Below are 18,061 nucleotides of genomic sequence, written 5' to 3' on the forward strand. Positions count from 1 at the left end.
TCCTTCTTGAAATGAGGCCTCCAGACCTGTATACAGTACTCAAGATGTGGCCTAACCATTGCCTTATACAAGGGAATAATCACCTCCTTATCCCTGCTAGAAAAATTCCTGTATATCATTGACAAGACACCATGAGCTACTCTTGCAGCTCGTCCGCACTGCTCAGAGAACTTCATATCTGCCTGCACAATTACCCCCAGGTCCTTTTCATTCTCCACCACTGTCAGTGTAGTACCGCAGAGTTGATACATTGCTCTGGGGTTACTGTTACCCATATGTAGTACTTTACATTTGTCAATGTTAAACTTCATTTGCCACCTCTCAGCCCATCTGTTCAACCTTTCCAGATCCTGTTGCAGCAGCATAGCGTCAGTAGTGTCCTTAACGACCCTGCCAACCTTTGTATCATCTGCAAACTTAGACATTAAACTTGATATCCCATCATCAATATCATTCATAAACACCGAAAACAACAATGGACCCAACACTGAACCTTGAGGAACTCCACTAATAACATTAGTCCACGTTGAGCAGTGTCCATTGATTACCACTCTCTGTCTTCTGCCACTCAACCATCCCCTTATCCATAGCAGCAATTTGCCTCCAATGCCACACTGCTCCAATTTGTGCAGCAGTCTTCCATGTGCAACAGTATCAAAAGCCTTTCTAAGATCCAAATATATAATATCAAAGTTATTCCCTGCATCCAGTTCTTTTGTGACTACATCATAGTATCCAATCAAATTGGTCAGGCAAGACCTGCCCTTAACAAAACCATGCTGTGTCTGAGCTATAACTGAATTCTTGTCTAGATGATCCTGCAGTGCTTCTTTAACCAGTGCCTCCATTAATTTACCTGGAACAGAAGTTAAACTAACAGGTCTATAATTACTTGTGTCAGCCTTTGATCCTCCTTTGTGAATTGGGGTTACATTTGCACATCTCCAGTCTATGGGTACCTCCCCTGAGTCCAAAGAAGCTCTCATAATTATGGCTAGGGGTTGCATACTTCCTTTGCTGCCTCCTTTAATATAACTGGATAGATCCCATCCACCCCAGGTGCCTTTTTTATGTTTATCCTCAACAATCTCTCCTCCACTTTCCTCTCAGTTATTACAAAATCATCCAGCTCACTGCCAATGTTTACTTTACCTACATCATTCTCCTTCCTGAATAACTCCTCATGCGTGAATGTAGATGCAAAATACTCGTTTAGATTGTTAGCCATCTGAGCAGGATCCTCAACTGTTGAACCATCAATATCCAGTGGACCAATCTGATTCATCCCTTTCCTTCTCGAGTTCAAGTATGTAAAGAACTCCTTTCTGTTTTTCATTGCATCCTTTGCCAAGGATTTTTCGTAGTCTGCCTTTGCCTGCCTAATCTCCTTTGTGACTTGGTTACAGACCAACTTATATCTATCATAGGCTTCCATGTCACCCATTAATTTGTATGTATCCCATGCATTTTTCTTCTCTGCCACATGTCTCATTAGTCCATCTGACAACCATTTAGGCCTAAACCTTGAACAATATTTCTTAGTTGGTATGTAAAGCCTGGTAGCCACCAAGATTAGTTGCTTGAATGCTTCCCATTTTGAGTTTGCTGTTGGTAACATCATCAGTTGGTCCCACTGTATAGAATTTAAATACTGTCTCAGACCATCATAGTCGCCTTTACGAAAACAAAAACCCTTCCCTTTACCTCTGATGGTAGTTACCTCCTTGAGTAAATCCCACTTCAACACACTGTGATCACTGCCACCTAGTGGTTCATTTATCTGCAGGTTCTTAATGCATGAAGAATCACTACTGATAATCAGATCAAGAGTATTGCTCCCTCTTGTTGCCTCACGAACATGCTGATGTAGAAAACAATCATCCAATAAATCCACAAAAGCCTTGCTAGTGTGCGAGTGACCAACCCACAAATTCCAGTCAATATCTGGGAAATTAAAATCCCCCATTATAAGACTCTCTGATTTACTGGCCCACTCTATTTCCCTGTACAATATATTATTATACTCATCAGAGTCATTAGGCCTATAGCACACTCCTACTCTCAATTTTGATTTCCCTATGCTTATGTCACACCAAACTGACTCGACACTGCCCTGTCCATCGATGTCAACTGGCTTCACTTCCTTTGACTTTATGTGTTTCTTAATTAATAGCATAACCCCTCCTCCCCTCCTGTCCTGTCTATCCTTTCTATATACATTGTATTCCCCAAATTCCAGTTCCGCATTACTTATATCTGTGTGACACCACGTCTCTGATATCCCAACAATATCTGCCTTTGATGTTTTGAGCAATACCTCAAATTCATCAAATTTATTTACCAAACTCCTAGCATTGGTGTACACGCAGGTATACATGCACCTGTTTCTATTTTTAGCTACCCTAACACAACCCATGTGTTTACTTGTAACGCAATGACTACCAGCAGTCTCTGAAATATCCTGCATCTTGTTTTTCAGACTTCTGCTCATTTGAATAGAAGCAGTGCAAGAATCACTTCCACCTCTGCCAGTGGCTACTGTTAATCTATTAGTCCTTGTATCCCCCCCAACTAGCAGTTTTCCGACCCACCTAACACTGCCTCGACAGCATCAGCAAAAATTCTTGCACCCTTTCTATTTAAGTGTATCCCATCCCTGTAGAAGCAATCTCTCCTGTTAACAAGTACAGTCCAGGCTGAAAAAAATTCTACCCCTTGAGCCTTGCACAATCCCTCCAGGGCCGAATTGATCGACAAGGCTCTCATCATATACTCCCTCCTATCGTGTCTGGGCAGAATTGCAGACACTTTCAAGTTCAACCCTAATTCACGGCTTTTTTTCAACAGTGACCTGTACTTGCTAAGTAATTCCGCCGGTCTGCTACTCTTAATATCATTAGTGCCAACGTGTACAACTATATCACCTTTTGTGCCCTTAAAAGATGATATCCGCTCTACAACGTCATCAACCTTTGCCCCTGGCAGACATACCCTGGTCCTATTCCACCTATCCTTTTTACAAAGCATGTTCCCCGTTTCCCTGACAATAGAGTCACCAACAACTACTAGTTCCTGTGGGACCAGCGCATTCTGCCTAGGGGGCTGCCCCTGTGTTGCCTGATGACCAAGTGCAAGCTCTGGCGTTGATGTGGGCAGCTGAGAGCTTGATGGGCCCCTCAATTTATTTCCTTCGAGGGCATCCACCCTGTCCTTCAAGGTCTCATAAAGGCCCAGAACAACGCTGAGTTGTCGCCTGATTTCCTTGCACTCCTTACATCGTGCACAGAGGCAGATTTAACGGCGGGCGCACCGGGCGCGCGCCCTGGGCCCCAACTTCTGAAGGGCCCACGCAAAACCCAACAAATTAGTTGAACATATTAGTTCAAGTAATAGTTAAACTAATATGTTCAACTATTAGTTCAAATCTTTGTGATTATTATTATGCTATTATTAATTATATTATACATATATTATATTCAAATTTTATTGGAAATAAAACATTAATAGTACATAATAATTTTTATTTATTTAAAAAATGGTTAACATGTATTTTTATTTTCCCTCTCTCTCTTTTTTTAAGGGGCCCAATATTTTCTTCTGCGCTTGGGGCCTCAACCGACCTTAATCCGCTCCTGATCGTGCACACACAAAGACATCCCCCTTGGCAGTATCATGTCCCGTACCCGACTGCTCCGCAAACATCAAGCAAACAGTGCATTTTAATAGACTGTGATTCAGAGGGCAACTGCCCCCCTCAGTTCTCCCCTGAACCACAGCACTCCCATTAGCTTGAGCCTTTTGCTTTGCTGCTCTGGTCAGAGTCATGATTCCAATTTAATTCAATAAAATTTAAAACAAAAATTAAATCCTTAAGTTATATCCCAAAACAGTTATGTTATATATATATATATATATATATTTTTTTTTTTTTTCGGTATCTAGTGTTCCCTTTATACAACTTCCGTATCACGTGTACCACTATAGTTATGTATTAATTATTTGTTACGATTAAGTCGTTATATATATTTATAGAGTTAAAAATACAATTTAATTGACAATAAAGTTTATCAAGATTAATAGATTTACTGATTAATTGACAATATTATATTATGCAGTATACTACACTAAGCTTATGCTATCGTGTAAAAATGGCGGGAATTCACGAACGGTATTTCTACGGACATTTAATAATACCATGTACAAGCAGGTTAACGGTGCAGCTATGGGCTCCCCCATCAGTGCCATCATAGCTAATTTAACGATGGAGGAGTTCGAGTCTAGACTGTTTAATACTACAGTTCTCCCTATGCGTCCGTGGAAAAGGTATGTTGATGATACGTTTTCAGTTATTCGGAAAGGGAGTGAGGATGATACGTTGAATTTTCTTAATAGCTTCTCCCCGTTCATACAATTCACCTCTGAGGTAGAGGAAGAGGGGTTTTGCCATCCCTGGATGTGCTGATTTGTAGAGAAGGCCAGCATTTGAAAACAAAAGTATTTAGAAAATCTATGTGCAAAGGCCAATACTCACACTACAACTCAGCTCAGACTAACCATCACAGGAACAGTGTGGTAAGATCATTAGTGGATAGGGCAAAATCTCATTGTAGTACCTCAGAGGATAGAAAAATGGAGTATGAACATGTTACGGCAGATCTTTTGAAGTGTGGCTACCCCCGGAGGATCATGGAGAAATACATTAGTGGAGGGCAGAGTAGAAGTGAGTCCTTCATGCCAATAGCTGCCACATACATCCCCTACTATCCAGGTTTATCCGAACGTTTAGCTCGTATATTAAGGAATTACCAGACACGTTGTGTGCAGCTCCCAGGCAGGAAGCTGCACACAATTGTGTCACAGGTCAAGGACCCTGTCTTAAATGAAAATATAAGTGGGGTTGCATATAAATGCCCAGAGTGTGGGGAGTGTTATGTGGGAGAAACAAAACGGCATCTCAAAGATCGTCTGGGGGAGCACACAAATGCAATAAGAAATGCAGACTATGGTAAATCCGCCGTAGCTGAACATTTCTGGGAGAAGCAACATCAAATCTCCCCAGACGAAGCTGTCATCACTGATCGGGCGCATGGATTTTGGGACTGCAAGTGGCTCGAGAGCTTACGAATTAGTTCTATTGAGAATAATATAAATAGAGATAGGGGCACACGCATTCATCCCCTCTTTGAGGCGGTAATCCTTGGAGGGGATGAACGTTTTTGCCTGAAACGCTCCCGAGCCACTTCCGGTTTGGACGGGAACAGTATAGGTTTACGTGAGACGCACCACGAACCTGCTGGTATTTAATGATGCACCACAGAATAGAAGTACACTGTTGAGAAAGAAGGCAGAAGCCTTTGAAAGCTTCAGTTAGTATTTTAGCGCTTTTAACCTAGTATATTTTATTGTATTTTAAATTCGGTATTTGTATTATCACCTTGTATATTTACTGTATATCACAGTTGTCTTATTTTAAAATTGCTATCATCAGTAATATGGTATTTTGTTTTGTTTGTAAATAAATTTATTGTAAATATTAAAATTTTAAGAATTTGGTTTTTCATCTTTTACTTCAATGGTTGGTGAGAAACACTAAAAAAAATCATAGTAATACTTCTGAATCTTCTATATTAAGCCAATATTCTGATTCATGAAAAACAAATACCAACTTAATTATCTTGTCCTATCAAATGATATGCTATGAACTCTCTGGGTACAAATTTTATACTGTATTTATTGTGAATGAAAATAAGTAATATGAGAATGGGTTTACTGTAGAAAAGATAGGCTTATGAAAATTTTTTAAATGCTGTTATTTTTTGGCTGACATTATTTTATTTCTTATATTGCATACTTGCATTTAAAATAATTGATAAAAAAAAAATGGCTGATGATCTGTTATTATGACCCATACACGTGATGGCTAAAATCGTTCAGTATTTTACCTGGTGTAAAAGAGCTAGGCTGGCCTCCATTTTCATACCAATATCGGTCAGATTTCCTTATTGTGGCAAATTGTTCAATAATCAGGCACATATGAGTAGGTGCTAATAATGAACCTGTGGCAGCTACTTCAGCTAGAGCAGCAGGTATCAGATCAATGTCTTCTATAGACCTAAAAATACAACATACATGATTAGTAATTGATAACCAAAACACTGCCTTTGTGCAACTTGTTAACTTAAACAAATATAGTGTTTACCAAAATTAGCATTTTACTTTAACCAGACATACTACAATCTATTTTATGTAGATGTTATACAAATATTCATTTAATATTAAATTAACTTTTATTTGTAGTGTTATTTAAGATGATTTTTTTTTCTTTGATGAGAATACTTTGAATACATTAAAGATAATCACAGCAAAGCTTATGAAAATCCTTAATATATGAGAAAGAAAAAATAATGATTAAAAAATAAAATTTTTGGTTCCTATTCTTATTAAGTCTCTTTAGAAAATACTAGTGATTATAAAATTTCTTCCATGATTTACAGCAATATGTCTCTTCAGTTACTAGTTACAGAATTGAAATCTCGGAGGAATGTTATTTAACAAATACACTATACTTCTAAGAGCAACCATGCATAAATATGTTTCTATTTTTAGCCACTAGGGTGTTACGAGCATGAATACCATTAGTGTCCACAATGCACTTAATCATATATAGTTAAACTCGTTTATAACAAGCCCACTTACAACGAGTAAACTGAGATATTTTGTTTGATCTCATTTAAAAACACGTAGCATTCAATTCAGATATAACAAGCATGTCCCAGATATAACGAGGGAACATAACCGCCATGTGCAGCAAACCGAGTGCTTCTTGTCATCCTTTACAAACGAGAAGAAAGTTCCTACTTGTTTTTCCGACTTTCTTCATCTACTGTTTCAACACTGTGGAAAAATAGAGATGCAGTGTTGAAGGCCTGTGATGACAACGTAACAAATGCGAAGAGACTTAAGAAATGCGACAAAGGTGATGTTGATCAAGCTCTGCTGAAATGGTTCACTATACAAAGAAATGTTGGTTACCCATATGTGGACCAATCGTAAAGGTTAAAGCAGAAGAATTTATACAGCTTTTCAACTATGCAGAATTTTGTTGCTCAAATGGGTGGCTTGATCGTTTTAAGAATCAGCATAAAATTTGCTATGGCAAAATCACTGGAGAAGCATCTGCAGTGGACATGGAGATAACATCTACGTGGATGACCGACGTGTGGCCGCTTCATTCTCAAGGCTACACTGACGATGACAACTACAATATGGATGAAGCTGGAATTTTCTATAATGTCACTCCTGACCAAACTTTGAAATTCCAGGATGAAAAATGCATTGGAGGAAAGTTGTCAAAGAATAGACTTACAGTGGCTATCTGCACGAATATGTCTGGGACAGATAAAAGAAGGCTTCTAGTGATTGGAAAGTCTGCCAAACCAAGATGCTTCAAGAATGTGAAGCAACTTCCAGTGGCTTATATGTCGAACAGAAAAGCTTGAATGACTTCAGATATTTTCACGGATTACCTCAAAAAGTGGGACAAAGATCTTCGTACAGAAAAACACAAAATTACACTTGTTGTAGATAACTGTCCTGCACATCCACAGAAAGTCAACAATCTAAGTCACATAATGCTTTTTTTTTTGCCTCCAAACACTACAGTAGTGCTACATCCAATGGATCAAGGTGTGATCAGACATTTCAAAACTCACGTTCGTTGCAGCTTGGTCCTTTTGCTCATTGACAGAATAGACAAGGGAATTGAAACGAAAATCTCAGTTCTCAATACCATATACTTTATGAGCGATGTGTTTCACAAAGTTGCATTCAAAACTTTCAAGAAGGCTGGATTTCAGTCAAAGCAAGATAACGTTACCATCGAGGAAGATCACATTCCGTTATCTGAGTGATTGCAAAAAAAGAGTCCAGAGTATTTGAATCAACTTCCAAACGTCGACAGTTGGGAGCATGTAGATGATGATGTCATAACTTTGGGAACGCTTACAACAGAGGACATCGTAGAAACTATCCGAGTAGCAGGTGAAGAAAGTGAAGAAGAAGTAGACGAAGAAAACTCCATTCAGCCTCCGTCATATGGAGCAGCTTTAGACAGTGTAGAGAACCTTCAGCACTTTTTCGAAGCTACAGACGATACTGATGCAGAGGTATTCAGTGCCTTAAGTCCGATCAGAAGAAAGTTGAGACAAAAACAGAAGACCAGTCAAATGACTCTACATTCATTCCTGAAAATTAGATAATCACTTTTCGAAATAATCGGCCCTTTTAGGACCAAAAATAATTTCCATACGTAAGTTAAAATCTTTAACAGTTTGTAATTCATGTTTGCCTCTGGTTCCTACACTTCTATTGTTCCAAATCACCTAACCCAGATATAACGAGTACTCAGATACAGCGAACACACCTTGCAATCCACCTTTTATAAACTCATTATAAACAAGTTCAATGTAATTAGCAGTATTTTTTGCTCAGGATATTGTATTTATTAGCATTAGCATTAGCATTAGTAGAGGGATGCAAGAAAGCAAGCTTATTCAGCATCAGCCAAAAAAAAAAAAAAAAAAAAAAAACCACTACTCCCATTTCACCCCTCAATTCGTTCGAAATACCTGTCCAGCTGAGCCTTAAATTTGTTTAGGCTATCAACTTCAACAACAAGCGATGGAAGTCTATTCCACAAACCAACTGCCCGCTGGCTAAAGGCGAATTTCCGCACATCTATCCGACATCCGTCCTTCCTCAATTTGAATTTATGCCCTCTCAAGTGATTATTCTGAGCAAGAGGAAGAATCCCATCGGCATTGAGCATGCTCAAGCCATTCAAAGCCTTGTACACCTCTATCAGATCACCTCGGCGATGCCTAGTCTCCAGGCTCTGTAATTTGCAAAACTTAAGCCTTTCTTCGTAAGAGCAACCCTTTGTTCCATTCACTAATCTTGTTGCCCTTCTCTGTACTCGTTCCATCAGCTCTACATCCTTCTTGAAATGAGGCCTCCAGACCTGTATACAGTACTCAAGGTGTGGCCTGACCAATGCCTTATACAAGGGAATAATCACATCCCTGTATCTGCTAGAAAAATTCCTGTATATCATTGACAAGACACCATGAGCTACCCTTGCAGCTCGTCTGCACTGCTCAGAGAACTTCATATCAGCCTGCACAATTACCCCCAGGTCCATTTCATTCTCTACCACTGTCAGCGTAGTACCACAGAGTTCATATGTTGATCTGGGGTTACTGTTTCCCATATGTAGTACTTTACATTTGTCAATGTTAAACTTCATTTGCCACCTCTCAGCCCATCTGCTCAACCTTTCCAGATCCTGTTGCAGCAGCATAGTATCAGTAGTGTCCTTAACAACCCTGCCAACCTTTGTATCGTCTGCAAACTTAGACATTAAGCCTGATACACCATCATCAATATCATTTATAAATACAGAAAACAACAATGGACCCAACACTGAACCCTGAGGAACTCCACTAATAACATTAGTCCACGTTGAGCAGTGTCCATTGATTACCACTCTCTGTCTTCTGCCACTCAACCATCCCTTTATCCATAGCAGCAATTTGCCTCGAATGCTACACTTCTCCAATTTGTGCAGCAGTCTTCCATGCGCAACAGTATCAAAAGCCTTTCTAAGATCCAAATATATAATATCAAAGTTATTCCCTGCATCCAGTTCTTTTGTGACTACATCATAGTATCCAATCAAATTGGTCAGACAAGACCTGCCCTTAACAAACCCATGCTGTGTCTGAGCTATAACTGAATTCTTGTCCAGATGATCCTGCAGTGCTTCTTTAACCAATGCCTCCATTAATTTTCCTGGAACCGAAGTTAAACTAACAGGTCTATAATTACTTGTGTCAGCCTTTGATCCTCCTTTGTGAATTGGGGTAACATTTGCACATCTCCAGTCCATGGGTACCTCCCCTGAGTCCAAAGAAGCTCTCATAATTATGGCTAGGGGTTTGCTTACTTCCTTTGCTGCCTCCTTTAATATAACTGGATAGAACCATCCACCCCGGGTGCCTTTTTTATGTTTATCCTCAACAATTTCTCCTCCACTTTCCTCTCAGTTATTAGAAAATCATCTAGCTCACTGCCAATGTTTACTTCACCTACGACATTCCCCTTCCTGAATAACTCCTCATGTGTGAATGTAGATGCAAAATACTCGTTTAGATTGTTAGCCACCTGAGCTGGATCCTCAACTGTTGAACCATCAACATCCAGTGGACCAATCTGATTCATCCCTTTCCTTCTTGAGTTTAAATAGGTAAAGAACTCTTTTCTGTTTTTCTTTGCATCCTTTGCCAAGGATTTCTCATAATCTGCCTTTGCCTGCCTAATCTCCTTTGTGACTTGGTTACAGACCAACTTATATCTATCATAGGCTTCCACGTCACCCATTAATTTGTATGTATCCCATGCATTTTTCTTCTCTGCCATATGTCTCATTAGTTCATCTGACAACCATTTAGGCCTGAACCTTGAACAATATTTCTTGGTTGGTATGTAAAGCCTGGTAGCTTCCAAGATTAGTTCCTTGAATGCTTCCCATTTTGAATTTGCTGTTGGTAACATCATCAGTTGGTCCCACTGTATAGAATTTAAATACTGTCTCAGACCATCATAGTCGCCTTTACGAAAGCAAAAACCCTTCCCTTTACCTCTGATGGTAGTTACCTCCTTGAGTAAATCCCACTTCAGCACACTGTGATCACTGCCACCCAGTGGTTCATTTATCTGCAGATTCCTAATGCATGAAGAATCACTACTGATAATCAGATCAAGAGTATTGCTCCCTCTTGTTGCCTCACGAACATGCTGGTGTAGAAAACAATCATCCAATAAATCCACAAAAGCCTTGCTAGTGTGTGAGTGTAATTAGTAACATTTGATAATGATATTTTATTGAAAAGTAAACCATTTTTTTCCCTTTGTAAATCTTAATAATAAAGGGTGATTCAAAATTCATGGAACCTAAAATGAAAGAGTTAATTTCTTTCATTTTGATGTTGTTGAGGTAGAGAGTCAGAATTGAATTTCTTTAGAAACAGGCAAATTGCAAGTGACTTGGGAGATTATTATTTTTTTATTATTTGATTTTAATTTTAGCAGATGCAGAATAAGTTTTGCTTCTTTGCATCATTTGGCCTGATTAATACTGTTAGTTTTGTTTAGTTTTATTAGTTAGAGTTTTGTTAGAAAGAGTAGTCACCAAGAAAAATGATTATGCCTTCATAAGGACTGGATAGTAAAGTCATTCGACACTGTTTTAAAAAAAAAAGAAGCTTACTATGTATTTTGTAAATCTACATTTCAGATGGAGGGCACTGGTGTTACTTCTGTAAAAGTTCACAATGATACATCATCAGTTGGATGATGTATAAATACATCATGTAAATACATCATCAGTTGGAAAAACTTCAAGAAAACCATCTGCATCTTGATTTCAGACAAGAGAAAGACATTATCACAAATTCTACAGGCAGTTCAGAGGAGTCTTTACTCAGCAGGTCATCAACAGTCTGCTTCATCTAGGAATTTCAAATTTATTTGTATTTTTTTGGTTGCTGATTAAGTGACATATGCAGAAGTTATTTGGGCACAGAAAAAAGTAATGAACTACTGTTTAAATTGTGGTGCAGTGAACTCTAATTTATTTCTGATCACATTCCTAGACAGTTTAATCACCAAAAAATGTATCAAAATAAGTTAGCATATGTCATTACTAATGGACTGAGTCCTTCCTTTCAAGATCAGCTGAAGAACTGTACTGTAATATCATGGTTCATTTGATGAAAGTTCAGTGAAGTGTGTCAAAAGGAGAAAATGAATATTATTGTGGTGTTCAGATTATTTATCAAATAATGTTTCTACAAGGTATTTAATGTTTGTTTTCTTGGACCACTCCACAGTCTTGGGTTTGCTTGATAATTTTCTTTTGCATTAAGAAAATTAGGTTATTCATTAATAAATTTAGCATATTCCTTTAGATGGTCAAATATTAATATTAAATTCTTGTGGAACCTAAAAGCTTATACTGAAAATGAACCAGAAATGTTTTATACAAGTACTTGCATACTTCAAATAGTTCATGGAGCTTTCAAAACAGCACTGGTTAAAAATGAGGAAAAGTACCAAAATTTCTTTAATCTTTGTATTTTCTGTTTAACCCTCTGTCACTTACAGCCAAAACCAAAGCCACAAGGCATCAGTTTTGCATAAATATTTTATAAATTTTATAAATTATAAAATTTTATAATTTTATAATTTATAATATATATAAATAATATAAATTTTATAATAATAAAATTATAAAATTAAATTTTATAATTTTATAAATTATTTTTAAAAACTAAAATTTTTGCATAAATTTTAGTTTTTAAAAAATTATCCTTCAGCTTTTTGTTAAATTGAAAATGGTATCGATTTACAAAATTCAGTTACAAAATATCAACAAAAATAAATGAGAAAACCAGTAATAAGGAATGTTTTTGTGGTACACCTTAGAATTTACAAGGTCACTTGTCTCCCCCAATATTGCAACTATTGGCAATTATTGGCACACACACTTTTTATTTCAACTGAACATCATAATTATTTACATTTTACAAAATACCGAATAAAAATAAACATATAAAAAAGTAATTTTTAGCCTTAGAATTTCAGTGGGGAAGAAAATTCTAATTAACTATGGAATTTGAATGAGGAGTAGTCAGATTGCCATGAAGAGCAGGTCATTACCAATGTTCTTAATTCTTAAAATATATCGGTTAACATGAATAAATATCTTTAGTAATATCATTATTCATTTATATTTATGTTATTCATTGCAAAACTGCATTTTATTGTACACCTATAATTTATCAAAGATTTTATTTAGTCTCTAGAGCAAAGTTTCCGGCATCCCCCTCCCCCCATACTTCTCCTTCAGCCCATGCACGGTACTAAGTTGTTGTTATTTGGTTTTTAGGAGCATTAGCAACTAAGGCCATATTGCTCCGGGATATGCGGTGGTCATTCCCTGACCTTTCCGCATCCTCTGTATTTGGTGGTGACGGGCTCGAACCCCGGTCTAATCAAGTAGCGTGTACTACGCACTGCTGCTCCTTCCCACCTGGCTACGGAGACGCACGGTACTAAGTACTATAGGTTTTGATACCTTTCGTGTTTGGGGTTTTCTAAAAAAAAAAAATAAATAAATAAACATCACACAAAAATATAAATGTATTCTTCTGCACTATTACCCTGAATTTGGCAATTACTTAATTACTTTATTGTAATTAAGTAATATTTTGTAATTAAGTAATGTGATGTTTTGCTTAGCTTTTTGGAATACCAGGACAGCACTCTGGAACCGAAATTTTCCCTATCAAATAGGTACACATGATCACATTACACAGATGCTATGTGAGGAATGGAGTGGAGTACAAGAAACATACAGTCACTCGTGGTGTCTATTAAACACCAAAAAATTTAAATATTCATAATTCAAAGTAAAGTTGGGCAGACAACTTGAGTAGTCGAGACCCACTAATTTTCATAAAATCGGACAGATGCTAATAATTTATTGTAATTTTTCCTTGTAAAGGATCTGCAATCTCATTATGAATTTAAAATAAATTTTGTGGATTTATTTGATAAGGGTAGTATAGGCTATTTTTGGAAATTTTAAAGGAATATTATATATTTTATTTTAAGGCAGAAGAATACTCTTACCTGGGGTTTTCTTCAAGAATAGCTGCATCTGGGTGAGGTGTAATTCAGAAGGTGTTGCAATTGCAATTATATGGAAGGAGGACGAAGGAAAAAGCCAGCTTTTGTCCTAAATTCTTGCATTGGGAGTAATTGTAAGCATAAAGGGAGATGATGTTCTGAAGCCTGATGGGGGCTTTTCATTAATACCATCTTCAAAGGAGGGTGAATATATGTCGAGGCCATTTTTTATAGCCCGGGCATGTTCCATTGCCATATTTCAAAAGCGTGGTGGGGGGGGGGTGTTGAGTAGTTGAAAAAGGGTGACGTAGGGTGGAGGGGAAAAATTTCCCACCTCACTGTATTACACTTATTCAAAGTTAATTGAAACAAAAATAGAAAATGCTGTATTATCATTTAGAGAATATTGGTGAGGAAGAATTAATTTTATTCTCAAATTTCGAGCAGACCTTTAACATCATTCTGGCTTCTCTTAAGTGTCCCCTCAAGTGCTGAAATGAACTAAAAATAAAACTATCTGATAGACATTATGCCAGCAGATCTGAGTGACAGTAGAGAACTATAGAAATATGTAGAAGCTGTGAATCTAATTCTTCTGAAAAATAATAATTTTTATAGTCAAATTAAAACTTTTCTAACTAAATATCAAATAATTCTTTGCTTCCATTTATGTACAGCAATCTGTGCATGTTGTAAAGAAAGATGCTATGGCTTTAATCATGTTTTTAAATTATGTTTTCTTCACCGATGATATCCATTGAGAAATAAACTATTCTAACACTATATACACCATGATAAATATTTTAATAAATAAGCATCATGTTACAATCCCTTTATGCCATGGACACTGAATTAGAGATACCTCTTATGATATGACATCAACAGTTTGAGAAAGAAGACAAATTTTTTATCCTTATTCTTACTCAAATTATGTATGTGAACAAGAACTATAAAGAGTTTATAGTGTGATGCTCATTCATTAAAATATTTATCCTGGTGTATAAAGAGCTAGAATAGTTTATTTCTTGAAAGATGCTATACTTGCAGTAAAATTGTTTCCAAAGCTCTTAGCTGTGGATATGATAAATGCAAATAATTTCAAGTCAGTTCAGCTTATAGACATTGGTTTAGAAGTTCCTACACATATGAAATGCTTGAATGAGGAAGAATGTGTAAAGTTGTTTAAAATTTTATATTTAAAATTTATTCAGAAGTGTCCTTTGAAATATAAAATAGTGAAAGGAGCTACATGCATTTCACCTGATATCATTTTGAGTTTATTCCTCCATGTTTCTTCAAGTAACTATAGCACTGAAATGTTTCATTTAGAAACATTGTGTCGCTAGGAGTTTTCCGATCAACTAAACCATGATTTTTCACAGATAAGTGGATCTTCAGTTGTGCAGTGTGTTGCATGTTGTGTAGTTATCATTATTCATCAACTGACAAACTTGATATATTTCTGATGAAGGTTTGAGTGAAAGCATTATAAAAATACAGCCCTTCTATGTTTCATCTGTAAGATTTCAATATTATTTCATGGTACTGCATCAGTTGATCAAAGTTTCTCGATCAGTGGATAGTGCCTGATGGAAAACATAGTTGAACACCCTCTTGTTGCCCAGATGATTGTTGTTCATGGAGCAGTTTCACTGCTAGTAACTCACAACCATTATAAATTTTTCAAATAACTGGCAAGCTCAATTTTAACCTACTTACAAAGTCATTCCTGGAACTTTACAGCTACACCTCATATTGCAAAGATATTGCAACTTTGTAGCATGTTTTACTGTATTCAGTATGATTCCACAAATTTTTGAATTACTCCATAGTAAATCGAATGGTTTCACAGTGAAATCAGAGTAAAATGCAAAAAACGAAAAAAAAAAAAAAAAATTGGACTTAAGATGACTCTTCCCCCACCTCCATGTGATTACCAAATGATTAACTTAGTGCTAAGTGTGACTGTTAAAATAATGAAAATGCTAATATTTTGCATGCCATATGATTAACCCAGAATATAAACAAACTTTTCTGTTTGTTTATTTTATTGATTTAAGTTCTATTTTCTAAATTAGTTGCAGAACGAATAGTTGTTCTGCACTTTTGCATTTTTTTTAACATAGATTTTATGAATTCATATTTATGCATGCCTATTACTGTCTATAAGAGAAACTTTCATCTTTTTTTTAAATTAAAAGTATAACTAAAACTAAAAAATATGCTCAATATAGCATGGCATATCATTAGAAAACTTACAGCTAATGTTGAGTTACAAAATTAAACTGAAAGTTTGAATTTGTATAATTGGCAAATAGATGTAAAGGGGAAATGCAACACACAACAATCAGAGATTACTTACATATACAATTGTCTGAACTTTTTTATGTAATGATCATTCATTGTGCCTTGTAAGTCTTTCCATTTATGAACTGATGGCAGCTTACAGAATTCGCGCCACCGTAAGTAGGATGGAAGACCATGATCTCGACCTCTCTGTATGCTAATTGCAGAAAGATCAAGTCCAAAACCACTGTGTTTTGGCTGGAATAGATGATTTTGGACCTAAAATGATAGCAAACAAACAATTATAATAAACTAAGAGAATTCATTATTTTATACACAGGTAGTACTATGTTTAAAACAGGGATATATTCTTAGAAAACTATGACTTAAACCAAAATGATTTAAAATTAAAATATATTTTTCTACTAAAATTGTTATAAACAGAGGATACATTCCTGTAAGATGTTTTGTTCATAATTTACAGAAAATATTTAATTTAAAAAATTTCCAATTACATACTGCCATAATCAAAATCAACTAGAATATTGTACATAAAAATATTTGCTTTACCCATTCACATTAGTATTTAGTATTAGCAATGGAAAATTATGCTAGGAAGCAAACTGATATAACATCAGCAAAAAAAAAAAAAAAATCCCTCATCAGGCAATAATTTGCCTGATTCTTCCTAAATTTATTCAAACTACTCACTTGTACAGCACCAGATGGAAGTGTTTGTATAACAATATGCCGTGAATATTCAAAGCAACAGTGAATAATAATAGCAGGGGTGAAAATTTCCATAAACTTCAGGCTGTATCTTCTCTTTCTTGATTACGGTGTAACGGACGCACAGAGAACATTAAATTATAACAAATATATATTTGTTATATTTATACCCAAAGATTACAATTATACATCTCAAAAAGCAAGTACCGGTTATTTGTACTGGAAAACTGTGAAGCCAACTTATAATAATAACATTACAATTTGAAGGATCAATGCCAGAAAACATTCGGATCTCACAGATTTCTGTTAAGGCCCTGAGGGGGGGGGAGAGTAAAATTAATGAATGAAGATGAAATTTTATAGTATTAAGTAATACTAGAACTAGAAGGCATAATTCAAATTAAAAGAGTTATGCCTAGAAAAGGAAATTTTCTACAATCAAGTTGTAGAGACTTGATTGTAGAAAGTTTCCTTTAGCCAGCAAGTTGTTAACCATTGGAATAAGTTGCCTCCATAGGCAGTTGAGGCTGATGGCTTGGAGAAATTCAGAGGTCTGCTAAATGGGTTCCTGTGAAAAGAAGCAAACTCGCAGGTAGGTTTTTTTTTTTTTTTGGTGGCTGGTGGAACAAAAGCCTCTAAGTTCCTTGTGCTAATATATAGCCAATACTAATATTAACAGACCTAAAGTCAGATCAACAGGAAGACAGATAGTAATAAAGGCATGTGATGCAAGTGTATGAGCTTATGTAGCATCAGCCAAAAAAAAAAAAAAAAAAAAAAAATTCACACAACCATTCCCTCTAAAAGTTTATCCAGTTCCTCCATGAATTTATTTAAGGTATCAACTTCCACAACAACAGATGGAAGTTTGTTCTAGCAATTAACCACCTGCTGGCTAAAGGAAAATTTCCGCACATCTATTCTATAACTGTCTTTCCTCAATTTGAATTTATGACCCCTTAGGTTTGTAACCTGAGCAAGTGGAAGAATCCCATCAGAATTCAGCATGCTCAACCCATTCAAGGCCTTATACACCTCAATCAGATCACCTCACAGGTGCTTAGTCTCCAGCCGCTGCAATTTGCAGAACTTAAGCATCTCTTGGTAAGAGGATCCCTTCATTCCCCACACCAATCTTGTTGCCCTTCTCTGTACATGCTCAAGCAAATCTACATCCTTCCTAAAATGAGGCCTCCAGACTTGTACACAGTACTTAAGGCGTGGCCTGACCATTGCCTTATACAAAGGGATAATCACCTCCTTTTCCCTGCTAGCAAAATTCCTGTATATCATTGAC

General features: G+C 36.4%; 1 protein-coding gene across 3 annotated transcripts in view; it reads right to left on the minus strand.

Moving 5' to 3' along the window:
- The window catches only part of LOC150090411 (peroxidase-like), a 265,140-nt gene that overhangs the window by 93,389 nt on the left and 153,690 nt on the right, over positions 1-18,061 (minus strand). For all 3 annotated transcript variants that reach the window (XM_090389871.1, XM_090389869.1, XM_090389870.1), the window contains 2 exons: positions 16,112-16,314; positions 5,943-6,112 (listed from right to left, as the gene is read on the minus strand). In XM_090389871.1, the coding sequence (XP_090245997.1) occupies positions 5,943-6,112; positions 16,112-16,314 (373 nt within the window). The remainder of the gene's footprint in view (positions 1-5,942; positions 6,113-16,111; positions 16,315-18,061) is intronic.

Source organism: Mastigoproctus giganteus, chromosome 2 (genome assembly GCF_048544385.1).
Source record: "Mastigoproctus giganteus isolate SK-2022 chromosome 2, ASM4854438v1, whole genome shotgun sequence".
NCBI classification, from domain to species: Eukaryota; Metazoa; Arthropoda; class Arachnida; order Uropygi; family Thelyphonidae; genus Mastigoproctus; species Mastigoproctus giganteus.